Raw genomic sequence first — 23,505 nt, forward strand, 5'->3', positions numbered from 1 at the left:
TGGTCCAGCTTGTCTTAACTGGTACGCTTTAATACCATCTCCAACTAAGTAAATACTTCCCAGACAGCATCATGTCACTGCTGCTCATTCTGACTTCAACCCAGCTCAACCACAGATACTGATGACGACGCTGTTCGACTGATGCTAACGTTAGAGACAGAGCAGTGGATCACCTCAGGACAGGAAGACAACAGGTTGCTAAAAAACAAACATTCATCATCACTCCGTATCGTCACCTGGCACTCACTCTCTCTCTCTCTCTCTCTCTCTCTCTCTCTCTCTCTCTTTCTCTCTCTCTCTCTCTCTCTCTCTCTCTCTCTCTCTCTTTGTTGTTCTGTCTGCTGTCTTAGCTCATGTCGTTGGAGGTGTGTGTGACGCTGGGTGTCATTAGTTATGCAACCCAAAGTCACACAATCACGACTTCATGCCCATCCCATCCCCATGATCCTCACCATGCCTTACTCAGAGTTTGTCACACTTGAAGTCTGTTGTCTGCCGTCCCTTTAGCGTGCAGAAACAAGTTGCTGTTAAAGAAGCCACCCGTCGTTCAACCGAGCACAACATCTGCACCGTGTGTGTATGTGGGGGGGGGGCTGTTCTGCTCCCTTAGTGTGGAAATGAGGAAGTATGTAATTCAACAGAAGTAGTAATGAGCAGATGGCTGTTTGTCGCAACTAACATGAGGCATTAATCATAACTGTAGAGAAATCCACACATGGGATGCTTCTTCCCCCTCTTGCCTCCACGGAGACGCATGAAGGAAGGAAACTTGTCAGCACAATCCCAGCTGTGCTTTTCAAACATTTCATCGGGTCTGGATTTGTATTTACATGAGTGGATATTTGACAGAGCGTTATCAAACTCAATCACATTAGGCTGCTCAATACAAAGCACTGATTCATAGCTCGTTAAAGCCCCAACATGTTGACAAACAGCAGTCCTGTGTTTTACCTTGAAGACTTCGTCAGAGTTCTCACGAAGCGCCGGTTGACTACATCGTACGTTTTGAAGTCATTTCTTCAAACTTTTGTAACCGTCTCATTTCACTTACAGTCCTCTGCTGAGCCGCAGAGTTTTAACTTGATCCTCCTCACCGGGTCCGTTTTGAATGATGAAGGAGACGACTGCAGATAATTCAGCTCGTGTTTTAACCTTCTCATTGGCCGTGAACGCAGACAGAAATGAACAAGCGTGAGCTCCTCCAAACGAGCAGGCTCTGATGCCCTGCTGGACGGACAGAGAGAGAGACTTGCTGCCTGTAAAAACACTCGAGACTCAGTGTGTAACCTGGTTCCTTTTATTTTGCAGCCTGTCATGCTACGACTCCATCGTTTGAAAAACCCCAACAGAAGTGCAGATATTCGAGTGACAGCGTGCACATGGACTGATGCTTTTAACTGTCTGCCTTAAGGGGGCGGGGGGCTCAATGTGCACATGTTATGTCAATATGATAAAGATGAACATGATATCTGTATTTGAACCTGTCGATGTGGATGAAGTGTGAATAGAGAACAGGAGATAAATCGGTGGTTTCATTTAGAAAGAAGCTTTAACTTGGACTGAGTCGAGCGATGAGGCGCTGCATTGTTCCAGCACAAAGCTCCGTTTGTCTCGTCTAACCTCTGAGAGGCGAGAGGGATCTCCTGCTGAAGGCCTGTGTGGGAGGAGCTCTGCTCCAGATGCACCCTGCACTGACCAGATGCACACACACACACACACGCACGCACATGCACACACACACACACACGTTTCCACCACAGCAGGAAAGACCAGTGTTCCCTGTCAGCACAGGAAATTGCTTAATCAAATAGTATCAGCAGTATTATTTGGAAACAAATCGTGCCCTTCTGACAAGATTCTGTGTGGTCATGAAAACTGTGTTATTACAGACGCTGACTCTGCTGAAATGGTAAAAAAATATTCGAGTGCAGAGCATCCCAGCAGCTCCATCCTGCTTCCATAAATGCAAGTGTCTTTTGTTTTTCTTCACAGAAAACACACGTGTTGTTACGGCCCCACACTGCAGCAATAATCACACTCTGTGCTCAAAGCTGATTCCAGTTTCTATTAAAACAAAACTGTGAATACTTTCAACCAAAGCTGCTGCTGCGAGCAAAAGAGAGAGCAGCAGTGGGGTGTTCACGGTTTGTAACGTCACCTCGGCTTCTTTCAAGATGAAAAGGTTATGTTGGCAACTTTCAGAACTGACACGTTGCCAGTGTTTTCATGCCATGTAGTGTAGTTTGCTTGCAGTTGTTGCTATTTAAAAACAAGACGGATTTTAGTTGCCGTGGTGGAAACCAGTATGGCTGTCCTTTGATATTTAGTGTCGTAACGAAGATTAAGATGTTGTCATGGTGACAGCCTTGGTTCTTTATAATAGCTGGATCAATATCAATTTCACAAAGTATCTGTTCCCTTTTTTTTCTTTTTTCCTTCGGCAGGATCTTGTAAGAAAAGGGGTCCCTCACCACTTTCGAGCAATAGTGTGGCAGCTGTTGTGCAACGCCCAGAATCTGCCCATCAAAGACCAGTACTCGGAGCTCCTGAAGATGACGTCGCCCTGCGAGAGGCTGATTCGCAGAGACATCGCCCGCACATATCCTGAGCACGAATTCTTCAAGGAGAAAGACAGCTTGGGTCAGGAAGTGCTCTTCAACGTCATGAAGGTAACGCTCCGAAGAGAACTGTGTACAGACAACACAGCGAGGTCTCCGGCTCTGTTTCAGGGTTGCATTTTGTATTTCATTTGTAAAGTATAAGCCCCTTGAGATGTCCCATCTCCTTTTCGTCCTAACATGAGACAATTTACAACATGACAACAGAAATGATAAAGAATTAAGAAATGATTCAAAAGACGAACGAACAGAAGAAATTAATAAAAATAAATACAAAAATGATAAAATGGTAACAAAAATGGTAACAATATACAAAAAAAACAACAAACAAAACAGAGCAGCGAATAAAAAAACTGACAGTCGAGCAAGTACACAAAGAAAGGATGTAGAGCTCTGACTGTCTAAAGTGAGCTCCTCTTTCCTCAGGCGTACTCTCTGGTTGACCGGGAGGTCGGTTACTGTCAAGGAAGTGCGTTCATCGTAGGACTGCTGCTCATGCAGGTAACGATCCCATCTTCACCGAACGTACAAACAAATTCACAGATTTCACATGTCGAAGTGAGAGACGGATCTGTGATGGGCTGATGGGATCCCGTGTCTTTGTCTCTTGCAGATGCCAGAGGAGGAGGCGTTCTGTGTGTTTGTGAAGTTGATGCAGGAGTACAGACTACGTGAACTTTTCAAACCCAGTATGGCCGAGCTGGGACTCTGCATGTACCAGTTTGAGTGTATGATCCAGGTAGGAGCCTCGCGCTTTGCACACCAGCTTGTCGAGGTCACTAAATTTAAATGTCTCGGCCTAAATGTCAAGCATCCAAACATGTATAGAACATTGAATAAGAACCAAAAATGTTCTTTCATTTCTGTCCTTTCCTTTTTTTTTATTATTATTTTTGTAGTTTAATTCTGAAATATCTCTACTGCCAGACTTCTCTGAACTGCAAACTGAATTCCTATTCTGTTGAGCTTTTTCTTTTTTTTGAATTGTTGTTGTTCTTATGTTGTCACATGTAGTCAAATAAGGAGCTCGTACTCTGAATGACGCCTGGTCCTCCCCTGCAGTCTGATAATTAACTTGACCCAGAATCATAAGGACAGTGTTGCAGCATCACAGACCGAGACAGCCGCAGAGAAGTGGGACTGTTTAGTGTTTTTACACTGAAAGTACCTCGGGCGCACACGAGTGCTCGTTTGTTCCTCGAGTTTGTTTGTGTGTGTGTTGTCGTCCTTGAACGTGATCCGTTTGATTAGTCCCCATTGTGTGAAGTACACAAAGAAGCCTTTAAAACTTTAATAAAGTCACAGAGACACTTCACCTCTTTTTGCCGGCGTAATCGCAAAGCAGCACAAACGCACGAGTGCACAAGTATAAACGCTCAGCACAGCTCCGTGTCCCAGCGGACGTGTTTAAATGAGACTGAAGACTTGTCATAACGGTGTAAATCCATTTGATCTTTAAACTTGCAGGAGCAACTCCCGGACCTTCATATGCATTTCCAGGCTCAGAGCTTTCACACATCCATGTACGCCTCCTCCTGGTTCCTCACCATCTTCCTCACCTCCTTCCCTTTGCCCGTCGCAACAAGGATCTTTGACATTTTCATGTGTGAGGTCAGTTAAAACTGGGTATGCTTTTTTCACACACTTCTTCGTGTCAGTTTGTACAGAATTAGTATTTTTGCACATTTTCCACGAGATACATTCAGCTGAGATGTTTGCTCTTTCACTCTGTAAGGATTACAGAGTGAACCATCTTCTAACTTTCTAGTGTTTGTTTCTCTAATAGTAGTTGAACTTAATCTGCTGTCGAAGCTGTTGCCTGTCACTGTGGCTACACGCCTCAGTAGAGCTGTGTTAAAAGCAGACATGAAACCTAAAAGAGGAACGGTGAATCCTTGCATTGAAAGCAATATGAGCTTCACATTTGCTCTAGATTGACTACATACTTACTATAATTGAAAGGTTATCCATTAGCACCACCTGTTGGAGATAATAGAAACGCCAATCATAACCAAGTAACGACAGGTTGTTTCATCACTACTCTGAAAACTGGAGTGTCTCATTCTTAAACTATCACAAGATTTTTTTTCTTTTTAGAGATAACAGAGTGTCATTTTTCTTAAATTTCAAAACGTGACTCCGTGTTCACTGTCGTCCACTTGCTTCAGGGTCTGGAGATAGTTTTCCGCGTGGGCCTTGCCATCCTCCAGATGAACCAGACTGAACTCATCCAGCTCGACATGGAGGGAATGTTACAGGTAAAATCACCACGGCCCGTTACATAACTTATCGTTTAGACAGGTTCAGGTTTCTGCTGCTAAATACACAGCAGCACCTTGGGAGGAATCTCCACCACGCCCAGGTAATTGATACGTTTCCTCCCATGGTGAACCTGTGTAAATGCTGACGTGTGGTGTCGTGCTTTGAGGTCAAAGAAACGCCTGACTAAGACAGAGTTGTTGTAAGGAGCTGTTTTGTGTGTGTGTGTGTTCCTCTCTGTCTCGCAGCACTTTCAGAGGGTCATCCCGCACCAGCTGGATAGCGGACCGGATAAAGTCATCCAGGCTGCTTATCAGGTTAAATACAACGCCAAGAAGATGAAGAAGTAAGCGCAGCTCTCACGTCATCAAATCATATGAACTCCTCCTTCGTCACACCTTGGAAAAAGCACATCACTTAACATCCTCGTCAGCTCTTCTCAATTCTTTGTTTAACCTTTCAAAACGTGGCGCCGATGGCCGAGTAGGTTTGCTCTGTTGGCCACGTCTCGGTCCAACGTGATGCTCCTTTTCAGCATGTCAGTCCCGCCTCTACCCCGCTTCGTCTCCTGCTCAATCCACTGTCCTCTCTGGACTCAAGTCATAAAGCCCCAGAAAGAAATTGTATTAAAGAAAAAGAAAGCATCATAACGTCTTCATGATTACTTCTTTTTTTTGTAGCTAATGCCAAAATTTATAGTTTGTGTGATTTTCTTATAATTCCACTTGTTTGTGTATTTTGCTCTTAAAATATTAAAAACAAATCCTCGTTTTAAGAGAAGCTCTCAGCACATCTTCTCCATGAGTTAAGTTTGGAGACGAGCATCTCGGACACGATCACTAAACCTCCTAAACGTCACGAATAGAGCAGGATTCAGCTGCTGTTCGCCGATCCTTATCGTTCAGTTTGAGAGGCTGCTGACTGACGCGAGCGCTCTGACAAGAAGAAAGGAGTGCGGCTCCTACAAACATCAACACTGCAGATGCTGTTGTGCGTAGTGATGAGCCGTGGATGTTTTGGCGCTGCAGGCAGACTGTGATTGCAGCAGCAACATGGTGACCTTCCTGCTGCAGCAAACACACATTCTGTGATTTTTCACCTCCACTTTATTTATAAACTCCTCCTTTTGTGGATCTGATAGTACCGTAGATTTCTTTCTTTTTTCGTCTAAACTCGGGGTTTCCGCTGTGATCCAGCGCTGGATCAGATCCGTCCGCTCGCATTTCCTTTGCATTGACCGTTCATGTTTGAATGTGGGAACGCTGAGGGTAGAATATGACGCTGATCCATGCGCACGCATCTTCAGGTAGATGGTGATTTATAAAGGAAACATTGCGTGCGTGCACAGTTTTAAAACATCGGAATTATTTTGTGCACACCCTGTTTCCGGGGTTTTGGTCACTCGTACGCTTTTTGTAAGGACTCTACGCACCTATTTTTTTTTTTCTAAATGCAACCCCGGCTCTTTACTTAATGACTGATCTGTTTCAGGTTAGAGAAAGAATACACTACAATCAAAACGAAAGAAATGGAGGAGCAGGTGGAGATTAAGGTTGGTAGAGAGCGATTTTGTTTTATAAAGGCTCCACTTGATTGATCTATTTTCATGTGATTGTCTTTTTTTTTTTGTCTTGCAGAGGCTGCGAACAGAGAACAGGCTCCTGAAGCAGAGGATAGACACACTAGAGAAAGTGAGTGCACCGTGTTTGTCACTGTGGCTCCATCACCAGACAAACCATCAGACAAAGCTCCCCGCTCATCAACATGACATTAACCCATCCAGCCGCGTACGCTCTGACATCATGCATCTCGTCCTAATGATGGAGTCTCGTCTTTAACTGGGCTGCTTGTTGTTTGGGTTTACTGCAGCGCTCTGAGAACTGTTTTGATTGTAGGTAAAGTCAGAAACAGACGCCAGATTTGGACTTGGCACCATGGTGACTGTTTGCTTGGCTTGAGTGACTGTAGTTACTTCCTGACATCACTAACTGAGACGGGGAATGTAAGAAGCTTGTTCGGATGTGCTGCTTGATGCTGTTCAAGCTGATACAAAGCACTGCATGCTCAGTTGCAGTTGTATCGTTCTGCACGTTTTTGTGTCACTTTGACACTACTGCTGCCCGGTAGAGGCGCCATGCATGACGTCTTCCGTGGACTGCAAAGGGGCATCCGCTACGCCACGTTTGCCTGCAACGTGGAACACTTTGGTCTGATCGAGTCCGTTGTTTAAAACCAGCTGGAAGCTGCTGCCCTGTTACCTAACTTCCACGTTCCTTTACAACTCTTACTAACTGTTCCAAAGCTTGGAGGAACCTTATTTAACTCAAATCCAGCCAGGCGTTTTGTTCACTTAAACAATGCATCGCTCCGTAACACTTTAATTGTGTCGTTGTTGCACCATACCTCACTGCCTGCTCGAACTCCAGCTCTCCTTTGCTTCTTCCTGTCTAAAACCTCACTGTGTTCCTGCACTGCCTGAGTTTGTCACCAGCCTGTTTGCACCTTTTTGACCACACCTGCATGCAATGTTCTTTTTCTACCCCTTAATGACAAAATCATGGTACAATCTTTAAAAAAAAAAAAAAAAAAGACAAGATTCGTGGAGGGGAAATGAACATTGTATTTCTTCTGTCAACAAAATCAATTGTTCTTTTGTGTGCTATAAACTGTCCTCTGGATTCTCTCTATCTCTCTCTCTCTCTCTCTCTCTCCCTCCCTCTCTTTCTCTCTCTCTCTCTCTGCTGTCTCTTGTCGATATTTCTGTTTGTAGGAAAGTGCTTCCTTGGCAGATAGATTGATCCAGGTATACCCTCTTATTTTCTCTCGACCTGTCCCTTGATGTTGCACCCTTCTTTACTCCTCTCTCTGTAGCCTTGCATGCTTATGATTAGCACAATGAAGGACAAAGTAATAAGACAGACCCTGATACCCTCTACTGATTCTCTGAATTAAGAAACTAAACCAGATCATAATAGCTGATTACAGGGTGAAAAAAAGTGCATGAAACCGCACATTGTGCCAGAAACATTTAAGATAATCCTAAAAAAAAAAAAGATCTAAGGAAGTGAAATATAACTGAAATATTTTGCATTGTTAGAATTAACCAAGCATGTCCTAAGGAAACCCAATCCTTTATCTTCTCCATGCCATCCCGTCGTTTTCATTCTCTGTCGTGCTCACTTCCCCCCCCCCCTCCTCGGTTGGTTACGTCCAAAGGGACAAGTGACTCGAGCTCAGGAGGCGGAGGAGAACTACCTGGTCAAGCGGGAGCTGGCCACGGTCAAACAGCAGAGCGAGGAGTCCAGTGCTCAGCTGGAGCAGGCTCAGAAAACCATCGAGCAGCTTCAGCAGCAGCAGCAGCAGCAGCCACACGCGGTAAGGAGGGCCACAGAGTCCCCATCTGGCAGTTTGCTCGTCTGTGACAGGAGCCTCGGCTTTGAGTCTTCCAGATCAGTTTGTGATGTGCAGAGCTGAAACGTATGCCGGACCTCTGTTAAGACCGTGCTGTGTGCGCGAGCTGACCTGTGAATGTGTGTCAGCACACTCACATGTGTCTTAGTGTAACGCAGGCAGATGGGCGACCAGTGTTTTTTCTCACTTTGCACATCGTTCTCAGGTAATGATCTGTTTTGGCATGCATGAATTCAGATCGGGACATGGAGCACTGTAACGCCGGGGCACCACTTCTGCTCCTCTGCAGTCTCAGAAATACATTCATGAATATGTAAGCGGTCGTCTTTTCACACATGGCACCTCGTTCACAGGCTGCTCTCACTGAACCTCTTCTCTCCTGTTGTTCTGAATTATTGATGGTTGGACTCACATGATTATGTGTACGCATTACTGTGTTTTACATAATTTGCCATCTTGCTCTACAATGGGAGGTTATTATTTATTTATGTGAAAGCTAAATGGTTGATGTCAGCTGAACTGAATGCTGAAAGTCTGTTGAAGTGTGAAGAGATTCATTTAGTTGGAATTAAACAAATGTAGGATATTTGACGGTGGCACCAACACTGGTTTTATAAGGAACAACTTCCAATATGATGAATTTTAAAATTCTTGATTTATCACCAATTCACTATTACTAAGGTACCAAGACCATAAATAACAGTATTCAAGAACATGATGTCATCGTAAACCAATGTGCAGGGCATCGTCTGCTCAGCTGTGACGCTCTGCTAAACTTGCTGCAGACAGCGGAAGAAGAGTTTCAACTATTGAGTCGCGTCTTGGTCTCGGTTAGTTTGGTCTTGACTAGACCTCGAGTCAGCACACGTTGTAAAGTCATGGACTGATGCGGATGTGTCTGTAATTAGCTGGAATTCTTTGGAAACCTGGTTTACGTTGAAGGTTAAATTCCTCCACATTTGTAGCTCCGCCTTGCTCGCTTGTCTCACTCACACTCTTGTCATGTTGTAGAAGAGAGCCCCGCGCTACTCTGAGGAGTCTGTCCTGCAGCTGGAGAGGGAACTCGTGCAGGCCCGGCTAAAAGAGGCCGAGTCTCAGTGTGCCCTGAAGGAGATGCAGGACAAGATCCTGGAAATGGGAAAGGTGCGTTAAAAAAACAAAAAAAACAAAAAGGTTGTGTGCTGCCACTATCTTAGCGTTCTGTGCAACTATTACTTGCTGTAGATTCAAACTCTGACTTTTCTCTCTTCAGAGAAACACATCTCTACCAGATGACACCAACGTGGCTCGACTTCAGGAGGAGCTGATCGGCGTGAAGCTGAGAGAGGCGGAAGCTCTGACCGGCCTGAAAGAGCTGCGACAGCAAGTCAGAGATCTGGAAGAGCACTGGCAGGTGAGCGGCAACATTTTTATGATGTAATAATCAGTCAGAATCAGACTGTAAAAATGAAAAAAAGGCCACTGACTCACATCTCCCCTCAGCGTCACTTGGCTCGCACGGCCAGTCGCTGGAAGGACAGTCCAAAGAAGAACACGCTGAGCGAGCTGCAAGATGAGCTCATGAGTGTGAGGCTGCGCGAAGCCGAAGCCCAGGCCGAGCTACGGGAGACACGGCAGAGGATGCTGGAAATGGAAACGCAGGTTCGTAATCGGAGCACAATACATGAACCTGACTTAGCACATGTGTTGTTTTGATGAGCATTTCTAGATTGTAAGCTCTTCCTTTCATACTTTGTCCTTATTATTTGGAATAAAAGGGATATTGTAATAGTGGCTTTGTAGTAAGTGAAGTGTTTTTCTGCCTGTATTGTCACTTTGTGTCCTTCAGAGGGCAGCAGTTCCCTTTCCTAAGTATTTCAGCCAGCCGAATTTGAAGCAGTGCAGACAGATCCTGTGATGCACCTTTGTCACTATTTCCTTAATATATACACGCATTCATTCATCAAAGTAATATTATTTTTTTTCTTGGATGTTCCCTCGATCAGAACCAGATACACAGTAACCAGCTGCGACGGGCGGAGCAGGAGACTCGCTGCCTGCAGGAATGTGTGCAAACACTGACGGTGCAAAACAAAGACTTGCATGCACAACTGCAAGAGATCAAACGGAGACAAGCCGAGATTGAATGCAAGGTACAACTCTGCTGCTCATCTGCAACATTAAGCACGGGCAACCTGGGGAAACAGTCTTAACCCACATAGATGGAGAACGTTAGTGCAAATATGTTAGATGAATCACAAGATTAAAGGTCAGTTTTCAAACATGGAGAGCGAGGAAGCAACTTGTTTTCTTTTCAGAGAGAGAGTTCTTTCTCGTGGTTTTATAACGGGTCATCCTGCAGCAAACTTCTCCAGGGCTTTGTCACTTTTTGAAATAGCGTCTTTATACCTGTCTTGGTTTCGTCTCAGAGTAAAGAAGAGGTGATGGCGGTGAGGCTGAGGGAAGCTGACAACATTGCTGCTATGGCTGAACTCCAGCAACAGATCTCGGAGCTTGAGATTCAGGTAAAGTCCAGACTCACTCCTGGCTAGGTTTGTCTGTCACACTCCAGCCTCTGCTTCGAACATAACGCTCACACAACTCCTTCACTAACCACATTCAGCAGAAGGAACCTCACCTCAGACAAATAAACCGCAATAAAAGGGGGGGAAGAGAAGTCATAAAAATCATCTCAAAAAAGCTACGTTGAACAGATGTTGAAGCAGTCATAGTATGCTAGTCATAGTTAACGTGTGTACTAAGGACTAGAATACAATTAATTATGATATACAGGACTGTCTCACTGTGAGTGAGGGGCTTCGGACATGTTTGAACGGGAGCGATGGTTTCACACATCAGATTATTCACTGGTTTGAAATGGGCGGGGCTCTGATGGGGGAAAAAAAGATTAGATCACTGATTTGTACCCACCCATCAGATCTTTGAGATGTAAGTAAACAGTTTGGTTTGCTCTCGTTGACAGGAAGAATCAAACCACACCCACTTTGCGTTGATACCACAGATTTGCTGAGATATTTTCTTCTTGTCTTAAAATGACTCTCTTGCCTTTTCCAGATATGGATATGTCAAAAACTAATCATTGTTTGAGGAGGCTTCAAGGCTCAGAAGGTTTAGTGACCATTAGTTTGGTCCTACTCCAACTATAAAGAATGCATGTTGGTTATTTTTGTTTTCCAGTGTATTGATTAGGTCACTTATCTATTCACATTCTTTGTGGCTGAAGAACTGTCATGAATTTAGTTAAACTCTCACTCAGTCCAACTGTATGAACCAGTGTTAACAAAGCATGCAGGAAGACACCCATATTTACCCCCAAACAAATGTAACGCTATACAAAACAAGGGTGACCAAAACAAATACAGGCGTGTTCTCCCCCTGCCAACACTCAGCACTTCTGATTGATCACAGCTCGTCTCAACACCAATCAGGAGGAGTGCACGGCTTGTTGAAAGGTGCAACACTTGGTTACCTGCAATTTGAAGGAAAAGTAAAGCTGCAGTTTGTCATGACCGGGAAGTGTAGCATCTGGCAGAAACTGTGATTATGTGTGAACAGGCTAAAGAGGATGAATGTCAGTCTTTTGTAAACACTCATTAAAATGTTTCAGTAACCTAGTGGTGAGTGTAGCCATCCCATGTACGGAGTCTGTAGACCTCCTAGCAGGCGGTCAGTTCTGGTAGTTGGTTGGTCGGTCGGATGCATGTAAATTGTTGGACATAAAATTCAGCGTTAAGATTTTTTAGCAAGAAATGAAAAATGTGGTCAGAAGTTGAATCGGGGGTTTTTTTTTGTTTGTTTTTGTAATTCCTGAATTGTCACCTCATGAAAGATTGTTTTTGGTGAGTCAGTCATGAGTAAGCGTCTGACACTTCTTTAATCAGTGTTCTCTCACATCATGTGTAATGAGCTCTGGATAAAAACAACTCTTAAAGCAGATCAAAGATGATGTCAGAAGCAGTGATTATCTCCATTGTTGTTCCTTCTCTTCTTATCAGCACTTTGCATATTAGGCAGCAGTTCTCCTTTTTGAAATCAGACTGTAGTTCTTCAAACACTGGATTCTTATGAAACCATACAGGCCAAGCAGGAGACACTCCATACCGTTTTAAAACACTGTCTGCTCCGCGATCTGTCAGCCTGAATACAGACTGATAGACAGGTGTGTTGACGAGATCTAATCTGTAAAATATCTCCAAACTGAAAATGACTCCAGTGTTCTTTGAAAGGTGCGAGATGTCACGTCACGATGCTGCCTTAGCAACACTGAATAATGTGAACGCAAATATGAGGATTGAAGCAAATAAAGTAATGAAGTTACTTTCCTCAATAACTATTTACTTTTTAAAGCAGTAACTCTCTTAGTGAGTCAGTGACTTTTTGATCGTAGTAACTATAACTATTTACAGCTGTGCAATAACCTGCTCAACACAGCTTGTAATTATCAAACAGTGGAAGTTGAGTTAAAGACGTTTAAGCTGGAGGCCTGGACTATTTATAAGTACGACACCTACAGCCCCTCAGAGGCTCACACACACACACACACACACACACACACACACACACACACACACACACTCACACACTCACACTTACGCACACACTCACACACACACACACACACACACACACACACACACACACACACACACACACACACTTACACACACACACAGTGTGGTCTGAGGTTTTGTTACTAAGTGACAGAGCCAAAACATGCAACAGCAGAGTTTACCACTGCTGCCCCCATACTTGACAGAATCTGCATAAGGAGCACTCAGATGAGTGTTTTAATATCAGAGAAACCGCCATGAACTTTATTGACACAAGAAAGTCGTCACACTTTCATGACCGGCATTTTAATAACGGAGATTAGTCTAGTGTCACGACCGGGTTGAAACTTTAAAAATCAGTGTGCAGTTTCTGGCTTTCTGGTCTGTGGTTTGGTTTGTTCTCTATAACTTGTGGGTGAAATCTGCCTCACTTACCAGGGGAAAAAAATGAGTCTGATGCCCTGTTTGGCAAAGAGTTGGTGTTGACAGTTTTCAGCTTGCTTTAAGATGTAAAAGGTCACCGTTTGATCAGATAAGCTTTGTCAAAGTGTCGTTGTTAAGTGTAGACCATCAGTGGTTCATAGCAGTAATGTACACGTTGAAGGTGATGTTGACGTCATGGCCCTTTAATAACACCACTGATAAACCTGCAGAGACTTCATAAACAAATACAGATGAATGATAACGTCCACTGAGCTGCGATGGAAGATCTCTGTCTTGTTCACTATCACAGCTACACAGTCTCTGCTCTGAGAGGAAGTGGGTTCTCTTTTTCAAGCAGCAACTCTACCAAAGGTGACATGCATGGTTTATTTTGAGGTTTCTGTGACATGCTCAGAGATTTATACTCAATGTTTGAGCGCCTAACAGGTGCACGAATCTTTTCTGCCAGTTATATCAATAAATTTTACACTTAAACTTAAAATAGGATTTTATAAAAGGAAACTCTACTGTGCACATCTGGACTGTGGCCCTAGGACTCATAGGATACTGATAAACTGAAAGTGACTGATATAAATGGATCACATGTTGTCACAGATCATACACACACGTGCTGAATGTTTCATCATAAACAGTTGTTTTAATGAGACGTTTTTAAAACAGCATTTAAGCTGTGTGGACACAATGCTTCAACAAGCTCCATGACACTCTGAGCAAAGCTTTTTCCTTTGTCACCCAAAAGATCAATGTCAAACCCAAATATGATATTGAGCTCACACTTTGAAATCTTAAACATATTGAATTTGTTTTGGCGTTACAAGGTAACAGTTTTGTTCTGTGAATCAGTCACTGAAACTGCTGAATGGACTTGAGCTTGAGTCTGGTTTTTTTTGTTAGTCTTCTGACTACTCAAAGCGCTTTAACACCCGCCGGGTCACACCTACACATTGGCACAGTGATGGGCTGCTATGAAGCCACCTACAGAAAAACTAATCTTATTTATAGACACTGAAGAAGCAGCAGGAGCAAGTCATCAGACATGTGGCTGCAGGAGCTGGGGATTAAAAACCCAACCTTCCTGTTGAGAGACGACAGTCTACCACTGAGCCACAGCCACCTAGTCACGTGCATACAACATAGGTCTACTGAAATGAGTCCATAAACCCTCTACGTTTATATCCCTCATATCCTTGACGCAGCTGCTCAGCTTACTCATTTTCCTTGCTTTGCCTTACTTACTTTCTCTACTTTTTCCTCCTCTGTGAGAGCTCCAGTATCCAGGAGCGTGAAGATGGCAGGTCTGTTTGAGACGTCACAGCCTCACACCTGTTGATTCACTCAGCTGAGCACGAGGACGTTTCATGAACTGCCTCCTGCTGTCTCTTTTATCGTTACATCGCTTTGGAGCCGTGAAACCTCAAAAACAACAGACTCCTGAAAAAAAAAACTCACTTGTTTAGACTCCTGCTGCGTGTGGGGAAAAAAAGGGCCCACTGGGACCTGCCATATTTGTTTATAACCCGGCCTTACCACAGGAATCAGAAACCCTGTGTATATTTTGGGGTGTTGGCCAGTTAGTTAGTTACAGCTCTTCCTTTTTCAGCCTCTCAGTGTTCCCAGGCTGCAGCCTGTGGTTTGAACTCCTCTCCACCCTCAGGTAGTCTCAGCGTAGCTGGGGCACGTTCAAGGTTGGGAGTGAGGTTTGAAACCGTGCACGACGACTTTGTCTCCAGATGTCTTCACTGAGGACAGTAAACATCACATGGGCTGTTTAACTGTTAAAGCGACACAGCAGCCTCGTCCCCAGAGCCCGAGGAGGAAATCAAACACAAAATGACATCTGCCACTTCAGTCTCCTAAGGCCACTTCGCAGAGCTTCTTTCTTTCTACCTGCTGCTGTCTGTATGTGCAAGACTTCAGTGCTTTAACGTCCCCCTGACCCAGGACCCAGAGCAGGACAGACAGTTAAAGTCAGTGTGCATGAGCAGGAACAACAAAAGCTTATCGACTTCAATGAAGATAAAATGTGGAATATGGATTGGGTCATTTCATCAGCTCACTTAAACAACGATCATTTATCGCGTTCTGTTTTTTATCCTCTCCGTGTTTTGAAGTTATTTTCAGATCCTCTGTTCTCATGGATGCATTCGTGTGATAGCTGAGAGAGTTTAATTATTGTTGCGCGCTCCATATACAGAGACTACAGCCCTCATTGCAGCGGCTGTGGGTTCGAATCCGACCCCGGCTGCACAGCAGTTATTATTCATGTGTATTCACATCTGTTTGCTTTACAAGTTTCAGTTGTTGACCTTCCTCCAGATTTAAGAAAAGCACCTGAATCACTGCATCTCTTGCACCAACAGAAAGAAGAAGGAAAAGTCCAGGGCCAGCTGAACCACACCGACTCCAGTCAGTACATCCGAGACCTCAAAGACCAGATAGCAGAGCTGAAAGACGAGGTGAGACTTTGAAAACAAGCTTCGGGTCCATTTGTTCACACCGCCTTATTTTTGCAACATTTGGCTTTTTTTTTTTTTTTTTTTCTTCTTCTTCTTCTCAGTTACAGATTCAGATTTTGTTGTTGCCTTTGCTTTGATCTTGCATTTCAAAACATTCAGTCAGATATGGTTTTGACTTTGAGGCTAACAGATAAGTATAAGTGTTAACTACACCCAGAGACTTCCTGTGAGGAGCTCAAACTGCACACGTCACAGTCATCACCTCGACATGTTTGTGACAAACAGTGTTCAGAGGAGAGGCAGAGAAGACGAGTTCAACACTCAAAGGGAAGATTTTAGGAGGAACAAGTCAACTGTTGACCAGAAGCTTTCTGAAGCATGCTTGGGCGGCGCTATAGAAAGCTTCAGCCTCAACATGAACTCACCGGTTTAGTCTCAAGTGAGGCAAACTTCAACATGTTAAGCTTGAACTTTTTTTGCTGCTCGATGGGAAGACAAACTTAAAAAGGTTGTAATTTTCCATGAAAAGTCAAAAGACAAGAACATTCCATCTGAAGCCCAGGTCCCAGTTTAACGTAGAGTCTGTACGTCACTCAAATGTCAGCGTGCATCTAATACAGTCACTGTCTGGAGTAACTCAGCCTGGCTGCTGGAGTTGTTCTGAGCAGCACTTCGTCCTGCTGCCCGTTAACGCTGCAGATGCACATCACATGCTGACTTGATTTCTCCTCTAATAGCTACTCCAGCAGCGTGCAGCAGAGCAGACGTGAGTCACAGGCAGCGCAGCAATGTGGACCTTTTATTTGAAGGTTATGATCATTAATCAGCTGTTCCACCCGTCAAGATTAAAAGATGTTTATAACGCACGCACACACACACACACACACACACATTGTGCTGGCCTATAGGTAAATCTGTTTGTTTCCTGATTTTAAATGTTTGATGTCTTCGGTGCACTGACGGGTTTATCTATCGTCTTCCATGTGACGTGTAAGTTTGAACATGGTTACAAAGATGAGCGAACAGGAACACAGACGGACATCTATGATCTATGTTAATGTTCATGTGCGTGTCAGAGCTGCTTATAAACTAAGAAGAAACTAGTTCTCGAACTCTCAAAGGTTGAATAATATTTTATTTACTTTAAAACACAAATAACAAGTGACGTGTTTCAGGTCCAATGAAATGTTGCCCATTATTTATTTTATTTGGCAGAATAATAATTACAATGACTTTTTTTTTCAAAATGCAAAGTTCAACATCTGTTTTCTTTTTAAACATCATCAGACGGCATCATCATGATTATGTATTATTCTTTCTTAGGAGGGTAACATGTTTTGGCATTTGTGTCTTTCATTGAAACAAAAAAAAAAAGAAAGGAAAACATAAGAAGTGAACCAAGAGTGTCACAGAAATGAGAAAGTCAGAGCAGGTACAGTCATTTCCCCTCTTGCTCAGTTTGCTCGGGGGTCAGGTTATCTTAAGTGCCACCTTCTCTGACTCATGCAACTTCAGGCGCCCGCACTGAGCAAACCTGAAAGCTGATAGTGTTTCGTATTGTCCCCCCACCCTCCTCCATCACAGACGTACGACCTGTATCATATTGCTGGAAATTGTGACTTCAGCCAGTCAGATGTTGAACACATCAAAGTTTCCTTTTCACACGGAAACAACAGGAAGTCAGAGGGCCATCTTTAGACAGGTGCATTTACACGGAGGCTTATTTTTGACACCTTGTATACATTGAGCTCTGAACTCCCCTCTCAATGCATCTCTTCCTACATGTCTGTCTGTTGCATGGCAGGCTGACACAGGTAAGTGTGTCCAGATGTTACTTTGTCACCCCAGTGGTTGATCCATGATCATTGTGTGGCCCCTCCCATATCAAGGCGTGAGCAGCTATGCACGAGAGACAGTACTGGAAGCTTCCACAGAAACATCATGAGCATGAGCTGATGCACATCAGTCAAACTTACTGGTTAGACTTTCCTCTTGTTGAACTGAAACGTCATTATGAGACACTTGGCACTTTGCCATCTTAATTTCTTAGGGTTTGTCCAAATAAGTTTTTTTTTTTTTAATGTTGCAAGAATCCTTGAAGTTTTTGGAGCTTATGTTAAGAAACGCTTGTTTTTTCCCCCTCAGTCGCTCAGGAGCAGCAAAGAAAAAAAGGGAAAGAAGTACACAAACCCTTCGTTAGAAAAAACGTGTTTCAGTTTTACGAGAGAGAAGATGTAACATAACACCTTACAGCCACTTATCCAAAGATTTTCTCAGGACACCTCCAGGACTGTCTGAGATATAGACCCAGATGGAGCTCGCCTCACCTTGGAAGGAATGAAACATTCATTTGTCCAAACTCCTCTCATTTTACTGATTTCCAATGTGATGAATGTTTGAGATAATTAAAAGAGCTATATGTAACTTTAAAAAAAAAAAAAGGTGTTTGTAATGACACCGCAGGCTGCTAGGCTAACTACACCAGCATCCTGTCGCTCACTTTCGTCGGCATACTCATACATATACGAGTGAAATGTTCTAGAGAATGATCTTACCTTTTTAATAGAAGTGAAGCCATCTGGGGGTCCGTTTTTATCCCCATTCAGTCCTTTTTGAATGAAAAGCTCTCCAGTGTTCACTCTAGTTTTAGATTCTAGTTTGGCTCGGCAGGGTTCTACTGATTAAACCTTTTTTGGTTTCTTGTGCTTACATAGAGTCTGTAGTGTGCTAAAGGCCGGTCGTTTATTTTTAATAACAGACTCCATCTTAGTTTTATTCTCCGTCCAGTCAAAGCAGAGCTGTGTGAGGGGGACGTCGAGAACAGACATAGAATGTCACTTCCTGAAACATTTGCAAAAAAACCCGAACCCAAGTCCATCAAAAAAAAAAAAAAGTGACACTGGCAACACAGACAGACAGTGAATGTCTCATTTTTAACATCAGTGAGCAGTTCTCTTACTAAAGGGCTGTAAAACACGATTTAATGATGTGACAAAGTTACATATAACCCCTTTAAGAAACTCTCAGCACTGTCTGCAGCACCACAAGACACCTGATCTTCATCACATCTATAATCTGTGAATAAATCATCTCCAATATCTGAAGTGTTCTCAAAAAATCCCATGCTGGGCGATAACTTCTTTTCTGTCCCTGTTTTGTTGTTCCACAGTGCTGCTGTTAGATCATACAGTTTCTTTATTGTTTTCAGTTTGTACATAATGGTTAATGGTGCTGGATCTCTGGTCTTCAGAGATAGTATTGTCCACAAGCTCACAATTCAATATCATTTCGCTTCTTTAGGTCACGACTCGATTTCAATTCTATTCAACATTGATCAATATGCTTCAATATCGATTTCAGAACACAAAGAGATGACAGAAATAAATGTTTTTGTTTGTTTTGGTTTAGAGCATAGTGACTCAAACATTTATTTTATCATCACATTTGTCTTTAAATAAACAAAGAATAAAACGGTAGTCAGCATGCTCCAAAGTACACATTTGTGCCTGAGCTGAATTTGCAGTAACAACCTAATAATAATAAACATAGGGTATGCTGTAATGGCACAAACGACTTGTCACAGCGCCCCCAGTGGAGAGGGGCGACATTACAACGAGAAAAAAATCCATCTCAGAATTTCCCAGAATCAATGTTGAATTGGGAAAATAATAATTTCAATGCATTGATGAATTGATGTTATTAACCAGCCCTAAGAGCTAGTGTAGTATTTGAATGTGTCCACTGTGATCTAGCTGTATACAGTATGGACACAGCTTGTAGCGTGTATATTGTTCCCATGTGTTTAAGTTCCCGCCTGCACGTGAAACATCTCATCCTGTACTGTTACACTTTCCCTCACTGCCAAACATGGGACCACTTTGTGTTGTTGGAGTTATACTGGTCAAACTTACTGTTTGCATGCAGGATTAAACAATCTCAATGTAGCTCCTCATGCTCCTCGTGTTTCCTCTCACAGATTTGCTGCTTGAAAGGACAGAGGGGCTTGGCCAATCCTCCCACTTTTGATGGGATCCACATCGTCAATCACTATGTCAGGGATGACAGGTCTTACCAGTCTTCAGATGAAGACGGAGTCAAGGACCCCGTCCTGCAGGACAGCCAGCTGAGGAGCGGCGGTCGTATCAGACTGCGGCCGAACCTGCCGGACACGGACAGCGAGGAGGACGAGGAGGACGACGAAGCCTTGCGGCTCTCCGTACCCTCTAGCAGCAAGTCCACCTCCGTGTGATGTCGGGACAGACGCTGTCAGCAGCCAGTCAGGGAAGAGGAGGTGTTCCCAGCAGCCATTTCAGAGGAGGAGTCTGAAATTTCAGAAAGCAGATGCATCATTTCATATCATGAGAAACACACTTACGGATTGAGTTTATTTAGCTTGTTTGTAGTTTTCTTGTTTTCTACTTGAGGGCATCAAACACCACTGACAGAGGCGGATCATCAGCATGGACCTCAGCAGAGAAATCATTAATGTGGAGGAGTGTATCAAACTCTAATGGGCCAGGAGGAGGAGGATCACTGCTGCCCCGACTCACAACACAGAAAGAGAGACTGTGCAATAAAACCTGTTAATGCTATATCACACACTTCTTTCAAGGCGTTTTTATACTTTTAAAAGCATTTTACAAAAGAACATCACACACGTGATGCCGTTACTCCTAAGTTTCCATCATGCAGGAACATACCATACACAGCCCGTACAGCTGCCTGCAATGGCGGTTTGGCCTTCGTCGATGCTGCAGCAGAGCAGCACGAGGTCAATGACTTGTAGATATGTAAATGTGTATCATGTTTGTTTCTGTTTGAACTTGAAAAATATGTATGTAGTGCATATCTGATGTGTAGATTATAATGCACAATTCACAAAAGAAAAAAAAGGGACATGTAAGTTACATTGCTATGGTAACACAAATGACTAAACGTGTTTGTGAGAGCATTGAGATGAACTCGAGACAGGAGAGAGAAACATACCCGGTGTTCCCTCGGCCTCGTCATTCTGCACAAAGTTCAAGTGAATACTCTGTGACGGAGCGAGCGTGTGAGGAAAAGACTTTCAATCTTTTTTTCTGCTTGAAAATTACGTTCAATGTCGACAAATTGAGTTCACGTGTGGTGATAAAAGTAAAAAATAAACTTAACAGCGTCAGAGCCAGGTGCAAGAGAAATAAAAACCAGGAAGTCAGGTTGTTGAAATCTTCCATACTTTGATACTTTTCGATGCCGAGTGTTACTGAAACTTGAAGCTTTGTAAATTAAGATCTTCAAGCTGATATTTTTTTAAACCAAAGCTGCGGGAGAAGTAATGGCACGCTCAAAATGAAAGATCAACTAAAGGTAACGTTTCTTAAGTCCTTTGGACACATCATAAAGATGAAAAAGAAACTTCTATAACAGACGTTGAGCTGAGGAGGGGGCAGGAGCTTTCTTAGGATGTTTGGTAATCAAAAGCAACAACTTACCCATAACACCTCTTTTCTTGTTGCCATGGTATCAAACAGACATCGATGTCTTGATTTTTTAATTTTTTTTCTTTTCTTTTTTTTCTTCTCCCTCCTATCGTATTAAAGTTTGAAATCCTGCCGTGGTGAAAAGTAGACCTGTTTCTTCTTTCATTTGAGGATTGCATTCTTAAATGTCTTTATTTTTCTTGTGCCTGGCCCTTCAGAAAAAATGCCATTTATCATCATCTGTTTGACTTTATTCAAAAAGAGAAAATGAAAAAGACCCTCCCTCAGTGTTTTGCTCTTATCCACGGCCCTGTTGCTGTGTTCAGACCAAAGCAAAGCTCACAGTCGCCTGTGGTGGACTTTATAGGGTGACTGTCCTGCTGCCTCCACTTGTTCAAGGGCGACAGGGAAATCTGTTCTCACCCGTTAGCTTTGGTTGTACTTGGCGCAGGACTGGGATTACTCATTTGTAATCTGGTTTACTAAAACCAGCAAGGCTTCCAAGAAATGGATTTTGTAATCAAATTAGACTGAAGATGATTCAACACAAACATCCAGATATAAGTAAAAGTAAAAATATGTTCTTTTGAAACGAGACAAAAGGCAACATTTAAAATAATCTATCGTCTTGCTTGAGTCAGACTCTAGACATCTCCACGCTGGACTTTTTTAACTTGCAAGAAAAATAATTGAATTTGCATGATTGGTTTTTCCTTGATTGATATGAATAATCGTTGCGTTGACTTTGCAGGTCGTACCGGGAAATCTGCTTTGGGTCTGAACACAGTCTGCTGTTAAAAATCAGTGCAGAGTTCACGTTCATTTCTTCACTATGATCCGTTCGTTCCGAGCTCTCTGACACGTCCCTTTCAGTTCATTTGTTAATGTGTCAAATATGAGTCATGCCTATCATATGTTCTCTGTATCGTACATTTGCACATTAACCAGATGACTGCCTTGCAGGAGTTTAAAACTGGGAGTTCAATCTGAGATATCACAACGTTGCACACTTAATAATTCAATCTGGAGAGGAGTCAGGACCTTTCAAGTGTTTCCTCAGTATAAACACTGTACTCTGTGCTCATCCACAGGACAGTTTCACTCCATTTCATGAGCAGTGAGCGGTTTGTCTAAGAATTTCTCTGAATGCCTGTATTGAACACTAAACTCCAGTGTTCAGTGAAAGTGAACGAAGCAGTGTTTGAAGTCGAGGAAAAAGGAAAAAAAAAAAACGAGTTTGAAAATATCCCTTTGTTGAAAAAGAAACCTTGTGATTGTTTGCTGGGAGAGGAACACGTTATGGCACTTTGTTTTTTCTTGAGCCTGTAGTGCAGTAAGGACACATGGCAACACTATGAGGCATCAGCACACTCTGGAGATGAAATGAGATGTGTGTGTGCATGTGTGATGAGTTCTCAATAAAAACATTTGATAAAACTCCTTCTCTGTCTTTCATGTAATGAATGCAGAAATGTATATAAAGACTGTATATATTATTTACAGTCCATCGCAGAGACCTGTGATCTGATCCAGCTCAGCCCAGTGTGACTGAGCACGTGTGATGCTGAGTCTCAGCTCTGTCTTCCTCTGTGAAGATTCTTGTTAAGATTGAGAGCTTTCAGGAAGTGATTTCTCGCGGTTTTTCAGAGCTCACTCTCAACAACTTATCATTTTAAGCAGAAAACCACATTTTTTTAAAGCGCGTGCAAGGCAGCCTTGAAGATCCAGCAGGTTTGTATTTTTGCTTAATGCTGATTAAGACACGTATTTATTATTCAATGAGAAAGTCCTGACAAGATGGTAAAGGGGAGTTCAGTGAAGGTTTCATTTATATTTTATAATGCAGTGATTGATGATGATATTTGGATAATGTTTGTAATGGTGCAGAAAATGGAAGCAACAGCATTAAACAATTACAATTTTTTGCCCATTTGCCAAGACAATACGTGCGTGAATAAGCTGTCATTTAAATTCGGTTTAATTAATTTTCGGCATAAATGTGCAAATTTGGGTTGACATCAACAGCCGTATCAGATTTTATAATAAAAAAAAAATAAAAATACTTACATGCAACTAATGAACATGTATTTAGAACTGAAGATATTCATCTACTAAAGGGGGTCCATTTCTTAAAGTGTAGACGGTCATTATGGTAAGTTCGCAATTAAATGATGGCACTGTGGTGGGAGGCGTGAATCACCTCGGAGTTTTCAGATGCAGAGGCGTTTTTAAAATGTTTTCCAGAAGATATGGAATATTTAAATAAATTATACAGAAACATTACATGTATTTTATTCTTTAAAAT

At 42.8% G+C, this 23,505-nt stretch overlaps 1 protein-coding gene across 3 annotated transcripts in view; it reads left to right on the forward strand.

Annotated features, from left to right (window-relative positions):
- The window catches only part of evi5b (ecotropic viral integration site 5b), a 40,427-nt gene extending 17,790 nt beyond the window's left edge, over nt 1-22,637 (forward strand). The window contains exons 4-20 of one of the 3 annotated variants that reach the window (XM_079350979.1): nt 2,445-2,669; nt 3,045-3,119; nt 3,232-3,357; nt 4,086-4,229; nt 4,787-4,876; nt 5,126-5,223; nt 6,369-6,429; nt 6,515-6,568; nt 7,648-7,680; nt 8,094-8,252; nt 9,300-9,431; nt 9,541-9,681; nt 9,771-9,929; nt 10,274-10,420; nt 10,697-10,792; nt 15,643-15,738; nt 19,715-22,637. In XM_079350979.1, the coding sequence (XP_079207105.1) occupies nt 2,445-2,669; nt 3,045-3,119; nt 3,232-3,357; nt 4,086-4,229; nt 4,787-4,876; nt 5,126-5,223; nt 6,369-6,429; nt 6,515-6,568; nt 7,648-7,680; nt 8,094-8,252; nt 9,300-9,431; nt 9,541-9,681; nt 9,771-9,929; nt 10,274-10,420; nt 10,697-10,792; nt 15,643-15,738; nt 19,715-19,987 (2,109 nt within the window). In that variant the 3' untranslated portion in view covers nt 19,988-22,637. The remainder of the gene's footprint in view (nt 1-2,444; nt 2,670-3,044; nt 3,120-3,231; nt 3,358-4,085; nt 4,230-4,786; nt 4,877-5,125; nt 5,224-6,368; nt 6,430-6,514; nt 6,569-7,647; nt 7,681-8,093; nt 8,253-9,299; nt 9,432-9,540; nt 9,682-9,770; nt 9,930-10,273; nt 10,421-10,696; nt 10,793-15,642; nt 15,739-19,714) is intronic. The other 2 variants (XM_079350980.1, XM_079350981.1) reach the window with 2 other exon arrangements.
- The last annotated feature ends 868 nt before the right edge of the window (nt 22,638-23,505 follow it).

The sequence above is a fragment of the Symphodus melops genome (genome assembly GCF_947650265.1).
Source record: "Symphodus melops genome assembly, chromosome: 8".
NCBI lineage: Eukaryota > Metazoa > Chordata > Actinopteri > Labriformes > Labridae > Symphodus > Symphodus melops.